Source organism: Bos indicus, chromosome 5, assembly GCF_029378745.1.
Source record: "Bos indicus isolate NIAB-ARS_2022 breed Sahiwal x Tharparkar chromosome 5, NIAB-ARS_B.indTharparkar_mat_pri_1.0, whole genome shotgun sequence".
Lineage (NCBI taxonomy): Eukaryota > Metazoa > Chordata > Mammalia > Artiodactyla > Bovidae > Bos > Bos indicus.
The window spans coordinates 42736152-42756206 of record NC_091764.1 but is presented as its reverse complement, the minus strand read 5'-3'; the positions used below and the strand labels follow the sequence as shown (position 1 = coordinate 42756206).

At 39.5% G+C, this 20055-nt stretch overlaps 1 protein-coding gene across 2 annotated transcripts in view; it reads right to left on the bottom strand.

Annotated features, from left to right (window-relative positions):
• Nucleotides 1-18402, bottom strand: part of PTPRR (protein tyrosine phosphatase receptor type R) — a 274630-nt gene extending 256228 nt beyond the window's left edge. The window contains exon 1 of one of the 2 annotated variants that reach the window (XM_070789282.1): nt 18017-18402. In XM_070789282.1, the coding sequence (XP_070645383.1) occupies nt 18017-18074 (58 nt within the window). In that variant the 5' untranslated portion in view covers nt 18075-18402. The remainder of the gene's footprint in view (nt 1-18016) is intronic. The other variant, XM_019960806.2, reaches the window with a different exon arrangement.
• Nucleotides 18403-20055: the final 1653 nt, after the last annotated feature.

Sequence of the window (20055 nt, the reverse complement as noted above, 5' to 3'; positions counted from 1 at the left end):
ACCTGTAAAGTAATTAGTCTCCAATTAAAATTAATTAATTAATTAATTAAAACAGATCCAGAGAAAATGTCACCATTTGATTTTTTTATAAAGATGTAAAAACAATAAAGGATAGTTTTTCTCAAAATCATATTGGAACAATCAGACATCCATTTGTAACAAAATGAATCTCTATACAAACTTCATAGAAATGATCTTAATAAAGTTCACAGATCCAAATATATAATATACAACTATAAAACTTCTAGAAGAAAATACAGGAGAAAATCTTTATAACTAGGGTTAGGCAGAAAATTCTTAAAGATGTCACCAAAATCACAATCCATAAGAGAAAAAGAATTGATCAATTGGACTGGATTGAAACAGAAAAACTTTTGCTCTGTTTAAGACACTGTTAAGAGAATGAAACAGCAAGCTAAAGAGTGGCAAAAAGTAATTGCAAATCACATATCCAACAAGGGACTTGTAATAAGAAAAAATAAAGAACTCAAGAAATTGAACAGTAGGAAAACAAAACAAACCAATTTAAAACTAGGCTAAAGATTTGAACAGACACAAAATCAAAGATACATGAATGGCAAAGAGGCACATGAATATTACCCCAGTAATGAAATGCATATTAAAACTGTGATATGATAACACTACATACCTCTTAGAATTGCTAAAATCAAAAATACTAATGATACTCAGATAGTAAACAAACTTTTGCAGCAACTTTATGCATAATTGCTCTAAAGTGGAATAAACTCAAATGTCCTTCGATTGATGAATGGAAAGCAAACTGATACATCTATACAATGGAACATCGCTCATCAATTTTAAAAAAATGAAGTATTGATCTGCAAAACAATTTGGATTACTCTCAAAGGCATTAGGCTGAGGAAAGGAAGACACTTGCAGAAAGTCCATTTATAGAACATTCTTGAAAAGCAAAAACTAATACTGAAAAGAAAAAACTAGATCAATGATTATTAGGTTATCAGTTGAGAAGCAGGGGGAGTAGAATGAAGGAGTTCTTTGGAGTGACTGAACTTTTCTGTATACGATATGATTACATGAATCTATAGATAAGTTAAAATTCATTGCACTATATTCCAAATAAAGGCAATAGATTATGCTATATTATGCTTTGTAAGCTACCTTTTCACTCAATACTGTATCAAAACATCTTTTCTCATCACTAAATGTTTATCTATCTCATTCACAAATGATTGATAAATGTACAGAAAGTAATTTCAGAGTTGACGGGGAAGAAAGCTAGATGTAATTGGATTGAGGATCAAGTGGGAGATAAATGAGAAATAATATGTATAACAACTCTTACAACAAACTTCAGTGTGATAAGAGAGTAGCAGTGTATTAACAGGAAGGGAAAGTAGGGTTGAGGGATTTTTTTTTTTTTTTTTTTCACTATAGGAGAGGTCTGAGTACATTTAATCCATAAAGGGAAAGAGCTAGTTGAGAAGGAGTGGTTGGAAATACCACTAAAAGAAAAAACAGATGGAATAATCAATAGACTGAGCCTCCCCAGAAGACTGGAGGAGTTGGGATCCAGAGTAGTCAGAAGGATGAGCCTTGGATTGGAGGGAGGTATTTCTTCCATTATAATATGGGGATACAGGAGAGGCAGGAAGATGAAGGATGTTAATGGATTTTGGAAGTTGAGCTACTTTTCTTCTGACAGTTTCTATTTTCTCCGTGAAGGAGATGAAGCTATCTCATAACAGAGAAGAGGATAAGAGAGCAAAGATTGGAGATTCCAGGAGAACTGAGAAGGACTGAAAAAACTTCTTGTAAGGAATGAAAAAGAAAGTAGATATGAGATGAGTAATAGGATTCCTCATCTTCACTGAGAGCTCAGTGACAATTTTTTCAATTTCTAAGGGACAGAGCTCCCTCACAGAATAGTGACTAGCTTGTCGAAGATACTTAACTGCATTTAAAATAAAAGTACGTTTATCATAGAATGACATTTACAGGACAATAACCAATTTTGATGGTCATAAAATTCCACAATTGAAATTTCATTCTGGATATGACCCTGATAATCTCTGAAGAGATGCATAACAAAGGAAAGAGAAAATATGTAAAATCACAATGTGATATTATGATTATGTACATTATGATTCATTATTTCAAATTCAACTTTGGTAACTCTGGATGCATAAGGTAGAATGGCCTCACATACACCCTCTCAGAGTAAGTCCTATGGATTGCAGCTGTTTAAATCAGTGTCAGTGACTTGGGAAAGGAACAAAGGATGAAACAGTGGTCACCAAAGAGACCTGAAAAAGTGAACAATCAAAAAAGGGCAACTTTGTTATCTGATTATTTTGTAAAAGGACAATTGTTGTTTTTCAAAGATTGCCAGCACTTTCTTCTCTAGAAAGGAGATGCAAATACATAACATCAAGGAAGTCCCTTGGGAATTTCTACATGAGCTATGACAAGGTTCTCATTTGATTTGTAAATGCCTCTCAGGAAAAGTTAAAAATACATAAGTACCAGTAAAAGTTTACTTAGAAAATGCCAATTAGTAGAACTGAGAAAGGAAAGAAACATGCTTTAAAAAAAAAAAAAAAAGCAGTGGTTTAAGAGATTAGAGACCTAGATTGTATCTTTAACACCCACCACACCCCGTCTATCGGAACTTGAGTTACGGTCCTCAACCTCTCTGAGCCTGTTTTCTCATCAGAAAATGAAGGTGGTTCTTGTATTACAGGTCTACAACCAGATTAGAAATGTACTTTATAAGAGAGTACAGTACATTCTTTAAAGCGAGCCTCAATTCAGTTAGATTTCACATGGCACTGATTTTTCTCTAAAGAGATTAGTTTTTCCATAAGAACAATCTAGGACTCTTTGGGAACTTAAAGGAGGATTTTCAGAAGTGCTATCCTTGGATGGAAGGAGTTTAACATTAAAACAATTCTTCCAGTTGTTCTGTAATACTACTCACTACTGTTAATGCTAACCCGTGAAGTCACCATGGCACTAATCTCCAGTTAGAAGCACCCACAGTACCAACACTGAATCTTCCTGGTGAACAAACACAGCCTTCCCAAGATGCGGCAACTGAGGTGCATTAGGATAACCTTCCAGGTATAACAGGCACTCACTCATGTCTTATTAGCAAGGTATATTAGTGTTTTGAAAATTCCATTGTGGCTCTGTCTATATATATTAACATAAAGCTAATTTTGCAAAATTCAGTTTGTGTCTTAGTTATGTTCTTACAACACGTGTTATATTATGTATGCATATATTTATATGTGCACACACTTGTTTTGTATCCTGATACCAAATAATCAATTTGATTAAAAAAAAAGTTCATCTTCAGACCAGTAAATGAATCATAAAAAGTAAAATAATGTGTGCGTGCTGCATTATTAGTCGTGTCTGACTCTTGGCAGCCCCAAGGAGGAGCCCTCCAGATTCCTCTGTCCATGGGATTTCCCAGGCGAAAATATTAGAGTGAATTGCCATTTCCTTTTGCAGGTGATTTTCCTGATTCAGGGGTGGAGACTCATGTATACCGAGTCTCCTGCATTGCAGGCAGATTCTTTACCCACTGAGCCATTGTTTCTAAAAGATAACAATTATAAATTTTAATTGAATTATATATATATAAAAATTTTAAACAATCATGGGCCCTCCCATGATTACCATGATTTACCAAAAGGCCCTCCCTCTCAGTAAAAGAGCTTGTTACCAAAAGAACACTCCCTTCCAGAAATGTTTTTTCCTAAAATTTAGTATATGCCCTAGTCTCTAGGATATAAAAACATAGTTCCATGAGGAAGCTCTATGTCTTCTTCTAATATTATTTAAATGCTTCAAGTGTTTGACCAGTGATATATCTAGTATATCAATAATAAAAATTAAAAAAAAAACACCACAGTAACTTGTCTTACTTTTATAGAACTGCTTCTATTTTTTTCTATGTAGGAAAGGGCCTGAATCTTACAACAATAAGGAAAGATTTTTATTAAGGCATCTTGCAACTTTTTCTGCATGCTCTTTGGTATAAACACTCCTTCATATTTCCTCAAATATCCTGTTAGAACTAATGTGGTTCCTACTCCCACTTAGAGCCCACTGTAACTACTCTGGGAGTCCCTCCATTCTTCCTATTTATCTCTTCCATCCAAAGTTGAGCTGCACGACAGAAAACTCTATCTGGAAGCCACAGAAATAGACAGTCATTTCAGCAAACATCCATTGTGTGCCATGTGCCCGTGGTAAAATTATAATGAAAGGACTTCATGCTTCCTGGGTTTTGCCCAGCTTTAGTAGCCATATGTTTCATCTGATAAATTAGTATTACAGAGTGAAATTTAATACAATTAGGACAGCACCCTTTGGGGCAGTGTGACTAGACAGAAGTCATAAAGAAGTGAGGTTAAGACCACGGCCTCGGACTCTGCTGGAGGAAGTGAGATTTATATTGGCTCAAGAGAAGCAGTCAGATGCTCCCCAGTTCCTGAAGAACTGAGTTGAAAGATGCTTGGAGGAGAGGTTGACAAGAGTGAAAGCTACTATCTCTTCAACTCTACACAGCAGTTAAGAGAAGATCTTCATCAAGATATGCCCTCTTGGGAAATGCAGCAGTGGGGAAAATGATCATACAGCTAGAAAGCTAAGTAACACTAGCCTCTGCAGAAATCATAGAAATTGAGTTCCATATGCATTTATAGAGTGATAAAGCTCTAAATATACTTGTAAAATATAATTTTTATGCCTCATTGTTATGCAAGCATTTAAAATATTGCTATTTATAAATATAGAGATTATAAACTATTATCATCTTTTTTATAGTAGAATTCTCCAAATGACTTGAAAGCTGTACTTCAATTGCAAGAAAAAGAAAAATATCTGTTTTAAGAATAATTCTCATAGTAGGTTAAGAATTATATTAAAAATAGCAAAATGAATATTAGAACATATAAAAATTACAATATTTTCATAGTAATGACACTATGGTATGCTGTGCTCAGTCATTCAGTCGTGTCCAACTCTTTATGACCCCACTGACTATAGCCCACCAAGCTCCTCTGTCCATGGGACTCTCCAGGCAAGAATACTGGAGTGGCTTGCCATGCTCTCCTCCAGGAGATCTTCCTGACTCAGGAATCAAACCTGTGTCTCTTAAGTCTCCTGCATTGGCAGGCAGGTTCTTTACCACTAGCTATACCTGGGAAGCCCCAGTAATGATACTATAGAGAGTAAGGAAGGAGGTCCATGGTGGCCACTTGAAGAAATCTTGTCCTGTGTTCCTCTGCCTGTATTTAGGGATTTGAGGAGCACAGGGCACTTGGTAGGTCCTTCAGGTCAACACCTCTACTCCATCCTGTCCTGGTCCCTTCATCCATCACTTGAAATTAACACCACTGGTCAAAGGTACTGCTTCCTCAGAAGACACTGTTTTTTTTTTTTTTTTTTTTTTTTCACTGTTCTTTGAAAAAAAAATGAACATTTGCTAGGGAAAGACCACACAATTAACAGTTATTTTTATCAGGAGTAGATCACTGTGTCACATCTTTCCTAAAATAGTGCTAGTGGAGGAGAGACCTCTCTTGCAATGGGAAGTAAAAAGAACACTCTTTAATTGGGGTGGAGAGGAAGGAGAAGGCAGGAGGATGAGATTCAGCCTGAGCACAGAGCTCCAGAGAGTGAGCTTCAAGACGTCAAGGGCAGGGTGTGGGGAGCAGGGAAGGGGCTGCCAGCAGCGGGGGCTGATGCCTTAGGCTGAAGTATGGGAGACCCAAAGCACTTTTGCTTCAGGCTCAGGGCAGGACTGGTTTGGAGGCACAGACTCTGTACCCATGGTGAATTTATGGTCGACTCAGCAGAACTTAACGCTAGGGGAGGTGGGTTGCCTGATCCACAGAATGCATATCTGATTTCATGAAGCCCACTCCCTCCCCTCCCACATACACACCTCAAAGGTGTGGGCAAGGCTCTCACAGTGGAGTATGGAAACCATGCAATGCACGGAGTTTGCAAGGTGTCCGTGGACACGCAGAAGGTTCAACATTAGAAGTGGGATATTTTGGCTCCTGTTGGATGTTGTGAATTCAGATAGTTTGTAGAGTGAGACAGCAGGAGGGGTGATACTACCAATTCTACCCCAAACCTAAAACTTAAGGTCTTTACCAGAAGGGAGGTTGCCCATAATTGCAGCACCTCTGGTGGCTATGGAGTTATTTTTCTCTTATGTTCTCCAGTTTGGAAAACAGCATTCATTGCTTCCAACACAAGCTTACTAGTTATGAGCAATTTTTAATTCATAAGGCAAAAGTTCTATTAGTATTTTCTTTTTAATGGAGGTACAAAAATTAGATTTTCATGGCAGGGACTCTTCACAAAAGAAGGCTTCAGAGTGAATTTCTTTTTAATGGGCAATAGTCAGTGTGCACACTTTTTCCTTTTCAAGTATGGAACCTGAAATACAGGACCAATGAAAGTTTTCACATGCTAATATGATAATTCTCACAACTATTGCCATTGAATATATGCAGTGTGCCAGCCCCATGCTGTGGGCCTTATGAATTAGCTCCTTAAATCCTTAAACCACCCTATGAGGTAGTTACCATGGTATTAGCCTTTTATTCTGATAAGAAAAGGGAAGCACAGAGAATTTAAACAGTAAATAGCAGAGATGGGATTCCAGCCCAGGAAGTCAGATTCTAGAGCTTAACTTTTTTATTTTTACTCTGCTACATGAGTTAGAGTATATTTTTGCTGTTTCTGTAGTACAAGCATACCGTTTCAAACAAACTTTCTATCCTAAAGGGTGAGATGATTATACTATAGAAAGCATTTGGGATAGATATTGGTACGTCATAGGGATTAAATAGACCTGGTGGCTCAGACAGTAAAGAATCTGCCTGCAATTCAGGAGACCTGGTTTCAATAGAAGAGAATGGCTACCCACTCCAGTATTCTTGCCTGGAGAATTCCACAGACAAAGGAGCCTGCTGGGCTGCAGTCCATGAGGCCACACAGAGTTGGATATGACTGAGCAACTAACACTTTCACACTTAGCACATCACAGGAATTTAGGAAATAGTCATTTGTATTTCCCTTCTTTTCTTATAATGAAATCTATTTGTCTCTTCCCTATAAATCCAATGTTTATCTAGAGAGGAGACCCTTTTGTTATATTTTCATAGCTTCAGATAATGTTCAGATTTAGGAATTACAAACAGCCTGATAAATGTTATAATCCAAGCTCTCTAAGAATCAGCCACTCCCATTTTGAAGAAATAAGTCACTCAGAAAGGACCAGTGGACACCTGATGGGGAATCTTGATGCTCTGTAGATACAGAGGGACCCAGGAATGCCAAGAGCCCTGCCCAACTGGACCAGACCTGTGAGCACCTGTGAGAATTCCCCTAGGGAGCTTCTTAACTGCCATGGAGTGTTCAGAGGTACTGAAACAGCCAACCCACCACGAACCTAACTTTGCATATCGGAGGTTAGCACCATGAAAAAGTTTTCATAGTTGAATTCTGATTTTTCTGATGGGTTGCAGCTCTCCCAGGGAGCCAGACTGGAGCTATACATGGTAGGTCACCTGAGATAAAATCAGCAGGATAGAATCCTGAGATCAAGTGGGTCTGGGTAGCAAGGTCGGGGTATTAGGGAGTGATGAGTCGTCCCTTGAACAGGTGAAGGCTGTGCTTGATAATCCCCAATAAAAGGTCTTCCCACCTCCATGTCCCTGCTTGCTTTCCTTTTACATTCAAACACTCCTATCTTCTCCAGTGCCCAGTGAACCATGGGCAGCCTTCCATGTGGACTAGAGCCCAGTGATCTAGAAGTTCCATAGGCTACAAATAGCAAGCAGGAGAGTGTCAGTCAGTCAGAAGAGGAGAAGTCTTCTGAGCAGCAGTCCTAAAAGACTAGAGCAGCAGTCCTAAAAGAGGTTCTTAGAGCTATGAGTTTCAGCCTTGGTCACACGTCTGAACTTCTCATTCTGCATCTGTGCCTAGTGAGGCTAGTTAGGGAGGCAGCTTCTAGGACAAGTCTGGGCTATCTGCTAAGCAACACAGTGCAATAAGAACTAGATATTTCAGACCTATGGTGTTTAGGAAAAGGTGAAAAGGTTATCTATTTTCAATTACCATGAGGTAAGCCCCCCAAAATTTGCATTTTACTAATATATTCACTTAAATAAGGATTTGCTGAAGACATGATAGATAGATAATACATTTAGATGCTTATAGGTAAGGCATTAGGAGAGAGACTTAGGGGAGAGGTGAATTTGGAGGAGAAGTATGTTAAACTATTTTATTGAGGGGTTTGGTGTGGGGTGTAGAAGAGGGACTAGGAGAATGAGATCTGACATCCTGGGCCTGGCCAGGCTCTCTTCAGCCTCTCAGTGGCCAGAAGAAATAGGCGGATGCTTTGAAGCTTCAAAATCCATCACAAACCTGCCCATTAGTAGGCTCAGACCAAAGAGAGAGGAACTATGCAGATAAGATTCAACTGAAAAAGAGGTTGGAATGCAGAATCTCTCTTGGGCATGTATGCTTCTCTAGCATTGGCTCAAATACAAAAAGAATGAGAAATTGCTCCAAGATACTGGTTGATCATTTAGCATCTGACCTCTCCCACCCCTAGTCAAATAATACCTAACACTTACATGGCACTTACTAAGACAGCACAGTCTATTTTACATTATCCTATTTAACACACAACAACAACTCTATAATACATGGTCTCCATTTTTAAAAGAAGAAATTGAGATGTGGAAAGATCAAGCAATTTACTCCAAGTTATAGAGAGATAGTAGGGATTCCCTCATAGCTCAGTTGGTAAAGAATCTGCCTATAATGCAGGAGACCCAGGTTCAAATCCTGGGTCAGGAAGATCCTATCCTCCCTGGAGAAGGAAATGACAATCCACTTCAATATTTTTGCCTGGGAAATCTCACGGGCAGAGCCTTGGGAAATGTAGTCCATGGAGTCGCAAGAGTCAGACACAAAATAGGGACTAAACCACCATAGAGACAGTAAGTGATCATGACTGCATTTGAAACTGATCACCATATACATGCTCTTAACTGCTACAGTACACTGCTAAGCATTATCTAAAAATATGGCATTTTCTCCTTTATTTCAATTTTCTCTTTACTTTTCTGCTTAAGCTATTTCATTTTCTTCCAGGGAGAATAAAAATACTGTCTTAAATCAACAAGAGACCAAGAAAGTGAATTACTTTAAAATCACAAACTATAAATTTATATTTATAGATTGATGGCCTTGCGGACTAACTCATCATGATATAATGTTTGGCATAGTTTGTATTGAGCCTCTTCCCCAGGTAAGTGAAAGTATCCCAGTACTGGGAGCTGACTTTGTGTAGTTATACACATCGCCTATTTTCCCCTCCAGTCTCAGTCAGGAATTGAATCACTACTGTAGTGATATGGCAGAAGAGTTTTACTCTGTACACGTTGCTGTATAGGCCAGTAAATCACTGTGAGATAATCTTACTCTGTGCTCATTCACTGCTCTTTTTCAAAGAAACAGTAGTTTAGGCTGTCTTAAGCCCTTCTGCATAGCCAGTAAATGGACATTGCTTCACGTCCGAACTAAGACAGAAAATAGTTTATGCCCCTACTGAACTTAGTATCTGCTGCTGCTGCTGCTGCTAAGTCGCTTCAGTCGTGTCTGATTCTGTGCGACCCCAAAGATGGCAACCCACCAGGCTCCCCCATCCCTGGGATTCTCCAGGTAAGAACACTGGAGTGGGTTGCCATTTCCTTCTCCAACAAATGAAAGTGAAAAGTGAAAGTGAAGTCACTCAGTCGTGTCCGACTCTTCTCGACCCCCATGGACTGCAGCCTACCAGGCTCCTCCGTCCATGGAATTTTCCAGGCAAGAGTACTGGAGTGGGTTGCCATTGCCTTCTCCAGAACTTAGCATCTACTTCAGTGTAATTAGACACATTGATCTAGACTGCTGTTTCAGGTAAACAGTTTTGTTTTGTTGTTGGTCCCTGTGGTTGAAATTTTCATGGATATCAACAACTTAATAAAATGAAATCAATGAGAAAAGTCCAGATTGTCATTATAAGTAGAAAATTGTCTAAATGGAAAGTGCTACTATCCACAACATAAATTTGCTAATTGTCATTCTGTGGCAAATATCTCAATAGTAGACACTTATAGCTACATTATTTGGTGAGCAGGAATTAGGAAACCTGATCTTAAAATAATATTTTACCATTAAAATGTTTCAAGCTATTAAAATCCTTTGTGTTGAGAAATATCAAAGCTACTCTAAGTGTGTCAGCATTTTAAGTGCTTTGAAGATGAAGAATGCATTTATGGCCAAGTAGGATCTTTAAAGGGAAAAATGGCTTTCTCTACCTTTTGAACTAGACTTAACAAATAGCTTTTAAGAGATTTAACAATATACTTACCATGAAACATAACCATGTTATCACTAATAATAATGGCAATAAATGAGTTTTTGATGTGTGACCCCATCATCTCAGAAGAAGTGACTTTTTATTATTCATCAACCACTCTCCATTCTTCAAGTAAAAGCATAGCTCCCATAAAGGTTTAATAAAGACTTTATCTATACATAAAAAAGAGAAAAATTGTATAAAACCATCCAATACTCAGAAATTTTCTGTGATGGTTTGGATTTTGGTAGAGGGAGCAAAGGAAGGTTGGATTATTTTTTATTTCTGCTTATTGAATACACTACCTCAAACTCCCACCTGATTTTAAATGTGTAGTTGGCTCATGTTTGTTATTTCAAGATAGCTGATCAGTAATCAGAGTTAGGGGTTCTGGGTTCATTCTTTAATGCACAGCTATCATGTTATGTATCTTGTCTAATTATTTTATCTCTTTAAAATAAACTCATTCATCTCACTCCCATCCTAAAGTAGTACTAGAAAATCATATAGGAATGCCTATCCATCTAGGAGGAGTTCAACACACACCACTAGAATAAGCATCATGCTCACAGAACACAAACTTACCTTAAACAGAATATGTTAAAATGAAAGCTATTCTGTCCCATTTCCACTGCTTTGTAACCAGTAAATATATATTGGATTGAAAGGGCAGTAGTAAAGTCAATTCTACTCTTTATGATCATGAAAGTGAGATATAATCTCTTTGTAAATATAAATTAATCAAAATTTATTTTGCCAAATACATCCTGAATATATTTATTGAATGCAACATTTATTGATGGTATACTGGATAACAAGCACAGTTCTATTAATATGTTATTAGTATACAGAGATAAAAGCTACAATTCTCTTATTGTCCTCAAAAAAAACTCAGGTTAAGAGCAGTAATAGTGAAATACACAGGGCCTCAAAGGAAAACCTAGGAAAGCTAGTTGGATGAGATGGGGTTCAAGGAAGGGTTCTCAAAGTAGGCAATGCTCAACTATGATTTAAAGTTGGAGAAAAATTATCTAGAAAACGAAGCAGAGTTGGATACTTAAAATAAATAGAACAGTATGTGAAAAGGATGAGAGGCATGGCAAACCAATCAATGAAATTTGCTTTTAGTATAACAGTGGGCAAAGCAGAACATGATGATAGGAAATAAGGATGGAGTTGGGAAATACCTGATAGTAAAAGACTTCCCCATGCTAATGAGTTTGAGTTTACCCTAAGGGAAAAGGAAATGGCTGTATTAGAGAATACAAAGTGAGAATGTGATCGAGAATGCTTTTTTCCAGTTTTACCAGGCTTGGGTGACTGTGGGGGACTCTCATGTTATTCACAATGATAGAATATATAGAAATAAAAGAAGTTGTTATGGGAAGTGCTGAGCATTAACAGCCAGATTCCTGATACTTGAGGGATCTCCAATGACTCCTAGGTAATTGTAGTGATAGGACTGGAGAGCAGGAGAGATATCTGAGATAGAAATATGAATTTCAACTTTGCTATGTAGGCCTGAATATAAACATCCACAGAGAAAGTATACAGGGATAAGAGAGGAAAAAAGACCTAGGACACATAAAGTCTACAGAGCACTAACCTATTAAAGAATGCTCAGAGAAAGACCTAAAAGTGCAACTGAGAAATGACTAGTTAGATAAGAGAGAAGCTATTGAGGAAACCAGTGGCTATCCATGGGAATCAATGAGAAGAATTTTCAAAATTAGATTTAATCTAATCTCAATATTCATTGATAAGGAAAAGATAAATTACTACCTTAACTATGTTGAATCATAATTAGAGTTGGGGAATTTGCTGTATGACTCAGGGAACTCAACTGGGGCTTTGTAACAACCTAGAAGGGTGGGATAGGGAAGATGGGAAGGAGGGAGGGGACATATGTTTATCTATGACTTACTCATGTTGATGTTCAGCTGAAACCAACACAATCCTGTAAAACAATTGTCCTTCAATCAATCAATAAATAAATTTAAAATTAAGAAAAAAAAGATTAAAGTTGGTAGAAAAGTAGATGAGAAACAGAGAAGAAATTTGAATGATAGATAATACATTTATCATTATCTGGGTTGTGGATAATACAACCCAGAATTTTTACAAGGTGCTAGTCAGGGTGTGATTTCTAATAGAATAAGCAGTCTCCATGGTTCTAGGAATGTGTGGTCTCAAATATACATACATCTATCTTCTTATATGCTAAAGATGCAGACATTACCATAGTCATTCCCATAGGTATAAAGCACTTTACAAAGAATTAAAAATATAGCCAACCAACAAGGCATTTGGGCTCTTTCAGCTTCTGGCAATCAGTTGGAAGGACTTTGCCACTGAGTTCATCAATAGTTAAAGCCCATCCCCAGTTGCTCTTCATTTCCCAAAGTAGCAATGTCTGCTTGAGATTGTATGTCCCTTGGGTATGTGAGACTTCTGGGGAGCAACTTAATTTTTGGGTAAATGAGCTCTGCTGAAATCCATTCTGGAAGTGGCTAAGTTGACTAGGTGCCTTGCATGAGTGCCAAGAAGAAATTAAATGCAAAAAGAGGAGACTAGAAATATTACTGTGTTGTTTTTATTTATTCAATGTATTTATCTAATCTTCAGCAGCTTTTATGCCAGGCACAGCTCCTCTCCCAGTGCTAGGATGGGCAGGATCTGCTATAGAAATAGCAGTAAACAAAATAGAAAAAAACCTGATAGCACTTATGAAAAGTGAAAGTGAAAGTCGCTCAGTTGTGTCCACTCTTTGTGACTCCATGAACTATACAGTCCATGGAATTCTCCAGGCCAGAATACTGGAGTGGGTAGCCTTTCCCTTCTCCAGGGTATCTTCCCAACCCAGGGATCAAACCCAGGTCTCCCGCATTGCAGGTAGATTCTTCACCAGCTGAGTCACAAGGTAAGCCCAGGAATACTAGAGTGGGTAGCCTATCCATTCTCCAGCGGACCTTCCTGACCCAGGAATTGAACCTGAGTCTCCTGCATTGCAGGCAGATTCTTTACCAACTGAGCTATCAGGGGTTATATGTGGAATCTAAAATAGGACACAAATGAACATATGTAGGAAACAGAAACAGACATAGAGAACGGATCTGTTGTTGCCAAGGGGGAAGGAATGTGGGGGAGAGGATTGAGAGCTTGGAATTAGCAGATGCAAACTAGTATGTATAAAATGGGGAAACACCAAGGTCCTACTATATAGCACAGGGAACTTTAACTGTATATATTAAATATCCTGTGATAAACCAGAATGGAAAAGAATATGAAAAAGAGTATCTGTATGAGTTACTGAGTAACTTTGCTATAAAGCAGAAATTAACACACCATTGTAAATCAACTATACTTCAATAAAATTAATAATAAAATGTAACCAAGGAAGGGTATTGGAAGATTTCAGGGGTGATGAAATATTAATTAGGATAGTCAATGAGGGCTTCACTGAGAAAGTGATCTTTGAACAAAGACTGAAAATTGAGGGATTAAGCCATGGAAATATGGAGAAAGGATAGTTCAGGCAAAGAAATAAAACTTTTCGGGAGGATGGGCAAGCACTTGTTGTCTTCTTGGAATAGGGAGGAGACCATTGTAGCTGGAGAGAGACAAAAAAGAGGAAAGCAGAGAGATATCAGAGAGGTAATATGGGAGAGGATAGAGCAGACCCCTTGCCAGTATAAGAACTATATTGAGTGAAAAACTGATTCTGGAACTCTAAGGGACTCTTCATTGAGAAAAGATATCTTAAAATATCATTTTCCTATCTGTCTACCCTTTCTTTTTAAAAAATATTTTATTCGTTTATTTTGGCTGCATTGGGTCTTAGCTGCAGTACAGGGGCTCTAGAGCACACGGGCTTCAGTAGTTGCAGTGCATGGCTTAGTCGCTTCATGGCATGTGGAATCTCAGTTCACCAACCAGGGACTGAACCCATGTTCATTGTATTGCAAGGCAGATTCTTAACCACCGGGCCACCAGGGAAGTTCCTATCCTTTCTTTTGAGGATGGTGTTTCTGCCAATGACTTCCCTGATCCTCTTAGTTTCATCACAGGAACTCTTGCTTCTCAAAGACTAGAGAAACTGACTAGGCACTTCTCTGAGAATGAAGAAGCATCGTCAGAATATACATTGAAGGTAGTCCCTGTGCCCAGAAAATCAGGTAGTAAGAACCATACAGAAATTTGAAAGAACCATTTCCAGAGCTTGAAGAGAGAATAATGCATTGAAATCAACTTGTGTTTTTTTAGCAAGACATGCACTAGGTAAAAGAAAGCTTTCCCATGAGAATCTTCAAGATATCCCAAGACTTTTACTCCTTTGTAACTAAAATATTATCAATAAATATCATCTCCCATAGTTCTTTGGGCAAAGAAAGAGAAGAAACACTGAAGGAAATAAGCTATCTGTGGCTCTTCCACATAATTATGTTACCATCCAAATCATTGGGTAGCTTGTAGTTGTCTTTTCTAGTCAAGTTGATACGTTATGTTGCTTCACAGAGGTGTAAGGAATGAGGACAATTAGGGAAAAAGAATCTGGCACCACTATCTCAATGGTGGCCTCCCAAAGAGTGTAGGATTTTATATAGAATGCAATCACAGGCCTGGAAACATGGGGTTTTTACCCTGACTATACTGTTAACTGGCACTTTAAAGTAATAATATCTACTATTTACTGAATCATAGTTTTCTCCCCTGTATAGTAAGCAGCTGGATGAACAATAACTATCACTTTTTCTGTTAAGAAGGTCTATGAAAATCAGCTGCCATGGATAGAGTTAAGTCCGGGTTCTCTGATAAACTCCATGCTCAGTAATTCATTACAGTTATCTTACCTAGAGATGTTAATTACACAGCATTGTACCCCTCTTCCTCTTTTTGCTCCCATAGATGTTGCAAACAGATTGCAATACTTGTCCCTGTTAAGTCATCAGAACTCAGGGTTGGTCAGAATTTTTTTTTTTTTTTCTTGCATAGTGACTCAGGCGATCATGACCCAACAGTTGGAGAGGTCACTCAAGGTGAAAACAGTTTGCTACTTTACCATTAGGAGAATGACTATGGAAGTTAACGGTTTCTAGTATAGCTACGAAGAGCACTCACATCCTGGCAGCCAATTTCTCCCATCCTGAAAGAGGTCTAACCTATCATCAGTTCTGCCAGCATAAAGTAGTGGCTGGTACCCGGGGCACAACCAAACAGATCAATTAGCTTTTCAGCCAAAGAGGCTTGACTACATAGAATTCATTCTCCTTCTTTATAAAGCCCACTTTCCTCCTGAGAAGAGAGCCTTCTGTAAGAGAAGCCAAATGAGACATTCAACAAGTAGAGACTATCACTGACTTCTTGATCTTTGTCCTTCTACTCACTCACTTTTTTATTACCCAAATCTACAGGAGCTGAGATCGAGAAAGCTGATTCGTCTAAGTTCTAATGAAAAGTCCTAACAATGTCATTTAGATAACTGTGATGAATTTTAATCTGATGACAGCTTGTGACCCACAAATTGCTGTTTAAATTAAGATGCATTCAAAATGAAACTGGCAAGACAACCACGATATTAAACTTGCAATCTGCTGTGAAAAAAACACCTATTAAAAGCACTACATTAAAAATATGAATGTAATTAATTTCTATATGGCATCTTGCAACTTAAATCTGGAGACAGCCTTCAATGCCTTGTGACTAAATTCAATTGATTAATCATCTTCCTTTTTTTTTTTTTTCTTCAAATTAAGAAGTCAAAGTAGAGTTGGATTGGTTTGTCTTGGTAATACACCCTTTGGCAGAGCTCCAGGTATAATCTAGGGCTACAGACTTTTAGGTTTCTCTTTTGATGAACAGAAGTCCTCTATTTCCTCATCCCAAATGTTCACCTACAACAAATTTATAAATGTTTTCCACCTGCTTAGTTTTAAGGTTATTTATAGCTTTTAAGTTATAATTACTCAAGATACATTAAATGTTATCTTTAGAAATGTTATATATTAGTTTTAAAAATAACAACACTAATATTTTTCATAGATCAGTTCAAATCATTCCTAAATTTGATAGGAACTGAGGATATTTTTGGTAATAGCTATTTGTGTCAGGGGTATAACAAAACAATAATGTAAATAAAATTCAACCCAATGTGTATGTTTTCATTTCATATTTTGACATTAAAGAATTGTATGCAGTAATAAAAGGATTTACTATAACTGTTTGCAAATAATTTAATGACCATGTCATAGCTACATCCTAGTTTTCAAAGTGCTAAAGAACTACTGAAAATTCCACAATATAACATCATAATTATAACAATTAACATGGGTACTTAATTATAGCCTGAATGTTCTTATACATTACTTGTTCAAGAGATTCACAATACATTAAAATAGCATTAGCTAGAAATACGGAGGTACCATCTTTCACTCTCACTATTGCCTACACAGAAAAGGACTCACCCACACTCTTTTTAAAAGATACCCTAAAATTTCAATTTTGTATCCATTCTCTTTACACACTATCTCCGGACTGTAGTATATACTCAATAAAATATTGCTTGGAAAAATGAATGAATACGTGTGATCGGATGACAGGCAACCTCGGGGAAAATACCTGGTCTTTGATTGCTACAGGGATACTGCACGGACAACTGCTGTCGCAGTAGGGCTCCCAAAATCTCTCTACCATATTTTATTTTGTTTCACGTGTGTGTAAAAATGATAAAGGATTCAGTCCAGCAAGTCCCTGCATCAGATCGAGGCTGCTTGTATCCAAAAAGCAGGGTGTATAGCGACATTTTATGTAAAATTCCCCAGGTACTTCCCAAGGTTTGCTTCCAAACGAAACCTGATACTGGTTCTGATATCAACTATATTTATATTTGGGAACCAGTCTCACTGTCATTCCTTTCTATACCTCATCAAACCCGTCCCAGGGACAGTGCCTACCCTGCGGTTGTTAGCTTTGAAACTGTGATTGGTTTTCTGTCTGGTGCCCTCGGAACCTGACCATGATGCTGAAAGAGACGAGAGGGTCCTATTTTAAAGCTTTCGTCCGTCTTACTGGTTTAGAATATTCGACTGACAAGAGCTGGGGCCAAAGGATCCTGGAGTGGCATCGCTAATGGGAACCGTGTATTTCGATCTTTGGGGCAGAGATGTGGTCCATCAGGTTACAGCCAATGGATCCCTGTAAGCTCTCGCTAAACCGAGAGACCTTACGGAAGTAGCCGCTGCAGTAGAAAATATTACATCCAGTAGGGAGTCTTGTCTGCCCTCCTGAAAAACGGGCAGTCAAGTGCGGAGCTTAGAAACAAAATCTGGGAGTCTAGATGGAGGGGAGGGGTGGAAGAAGCAAACCTGTATTCGCATTGAAAATGTTCATACGAGGTCAGGAAAAATCAAGGGCTGATTTTAGCTTAAGTTTTCGGCCTCAGTCTTCCAACAGGTGCAGGACTCCCTCGCCCCTACCGTTTCAGCACTGTCCTGCTTTGCCTTTCTAAGGGTTTCCTCGCGAAGCCAGCTTTCCCTAGAGTCCTGGAGCATGTGCAGTCTCCTAGCGCATCCACAGCTCTGCCGGGCAACCTCTTACCTGCAGCGTGAAGACTAAGAAGCAGGCACAGCGCAGGGAAGCCGACCGCTCTCCGCATAGTGTTTGCATTGAGCGGCGGAGGAGCAACTCCGCCACGATCCCACTTCAGGCAAAGAGGTGTTGGAAAGAGCCCCCGCCGAGAGTCCTCTGGTCTCCGGGAGGCATTCGCAGGTCCTGGGCTGGGGCTGGCAGAGCGGTGTGTGGCGCGAACAGAAGCAAGCACCAGCTTCTCCACCTTAAGAAAGGAGGGGAGAAAGAGGAGTGGGAGGCGGCGGCAAGCCGGGCGGCGCTGGGCGGGGGCCGAGATCGCGGGGAGCCGCTACAGCTCGGCCTTCTGGAAGCTCCGCAGCCGCGGGGCGGGGGGAGCGGGGGAGGAGGTGGAGGGAGCCAGCCCTGGAGCCCGGGGCCAGAGCTGTGCGAGCAGCAGCCCCACCGCGTCGCGGCGACTGAGCATGCCCGGTGCTGGCCCTCGCGCCGCACGCACAGAGTTTCAAAGTGGAATTCCACTCCTCCGGGTCTTAGCGGTTGCTGCGAGGGGAGCAGGCTCTACCGCGCGGGGGTGTGGGGGAAGCATGTTGAGGCTGTCATCAGGGATCCAATATCTGTCCAAAACCTGGGAGTGGGACCAGATGAGGGCCCGACCTGAGGAACCAGAGGAGACGGCCTAAGAAAGTGTCAGCCTCCCAACTCACCCTGTCCCTTCCCCAAATCTTGGTTTACACGTGGACATAGCTCATAGATGGGAGCTGACGTTCTCTGGGCCTCCAAGTGCCAACCTCTCCAGGCTGCCCATGGGAACAGAGTACAGGTGTCTTCCGCTGAGCAGGGTTGCCAGGGGGAGAGGTCATGAGGCAGCCTGCTGAGTATAAGTAGTGAACACGCATCCTGGGGGTGCCTTCTTTCTAACACGATCCCCGTCTCCCGTGTCTTCAGCGGGGTCCCTGTTTTTAAACTTTCTCCAGACTCAAGCTCAAAGCCTATGACCACCGTAGTGACCTAAGTTAGGCCATACTTAGAGACTAGTAGGATGTATCCATGTAACAGAAGAGAAGAAGACATCTTTTTGTTTTTTGGAGATAATTATCCTTTGTCTCCACTTTACTAAGGTAAAATGTAATGGAATCACCACTGTAACTGGGCTCCTCCTGTCCAAGTCTGAGTCCCTAGGAAGGCTGTAGCAGTCTGTCTAATATAGGTGTTGATCCCCCTCATTGAGGACATTGAGTGTGGAAATCCTTCTATTAGTCCAGGGGCTCATTACTCCTGGTCATGAAGTCCCTTGGCCAGATTTCTCTCCCTTAATTAACCCAGGAGCTCTGACTTTTCTACCTCTGTGTCTTGGGATACTGTGGCCCTTCCTGGATTACTCCCACTTGCTTCATTACCACACTCAAGCTTGCTAAGGTCTAACCTTGATCTCATTTTTCCAGAAAGCCCTGGGCTAACTCCAGATTACAGTATTTCTCTTCCACATGTGAATGTATACACAACCTTTGCTTAGCAACATCACATATTTTTCTTTTATATTCATTCATCTGTGGTTCATCTTACAACCCAGCTGAGGGGCCTTAAGAACGTCTGCATCTTTGTATCACTGAAATTGAATAAAGTCATTCTGGGTAAATAAGATGTATGAATAAGTGCTTGTTGAATTGAACTGCGTATCTCTTCAATGCCTTCTTCCTCCATCCCCTGTGAACTGGGACAACTAATGGGAAACATGCTACCCACAAGAGTTTCAATTAGACAGGATGTCATAGGATCTGAGCCTGGGCAGTATCATTTCCTTTATAATTTATTTCATCTCTAGCACTGACAGATGAGGCCAGGAATTCACTCCATTAGTTGTAAAAAGGCAGAGAATGAAATGTATTTTTGATACCTTGTCAGGACTTCTGTGCTGAAAATCGAGCTCTATGCAGCTTTACTCTCCCCACTCCACCACTTCCCCACATGGGTGTGTTACGTACCATTTCTGTGGTATAACTGTTTCACCCCAAACCTCCCTAGGCTGCAACCTCTTTCCTTACTCCGGATTC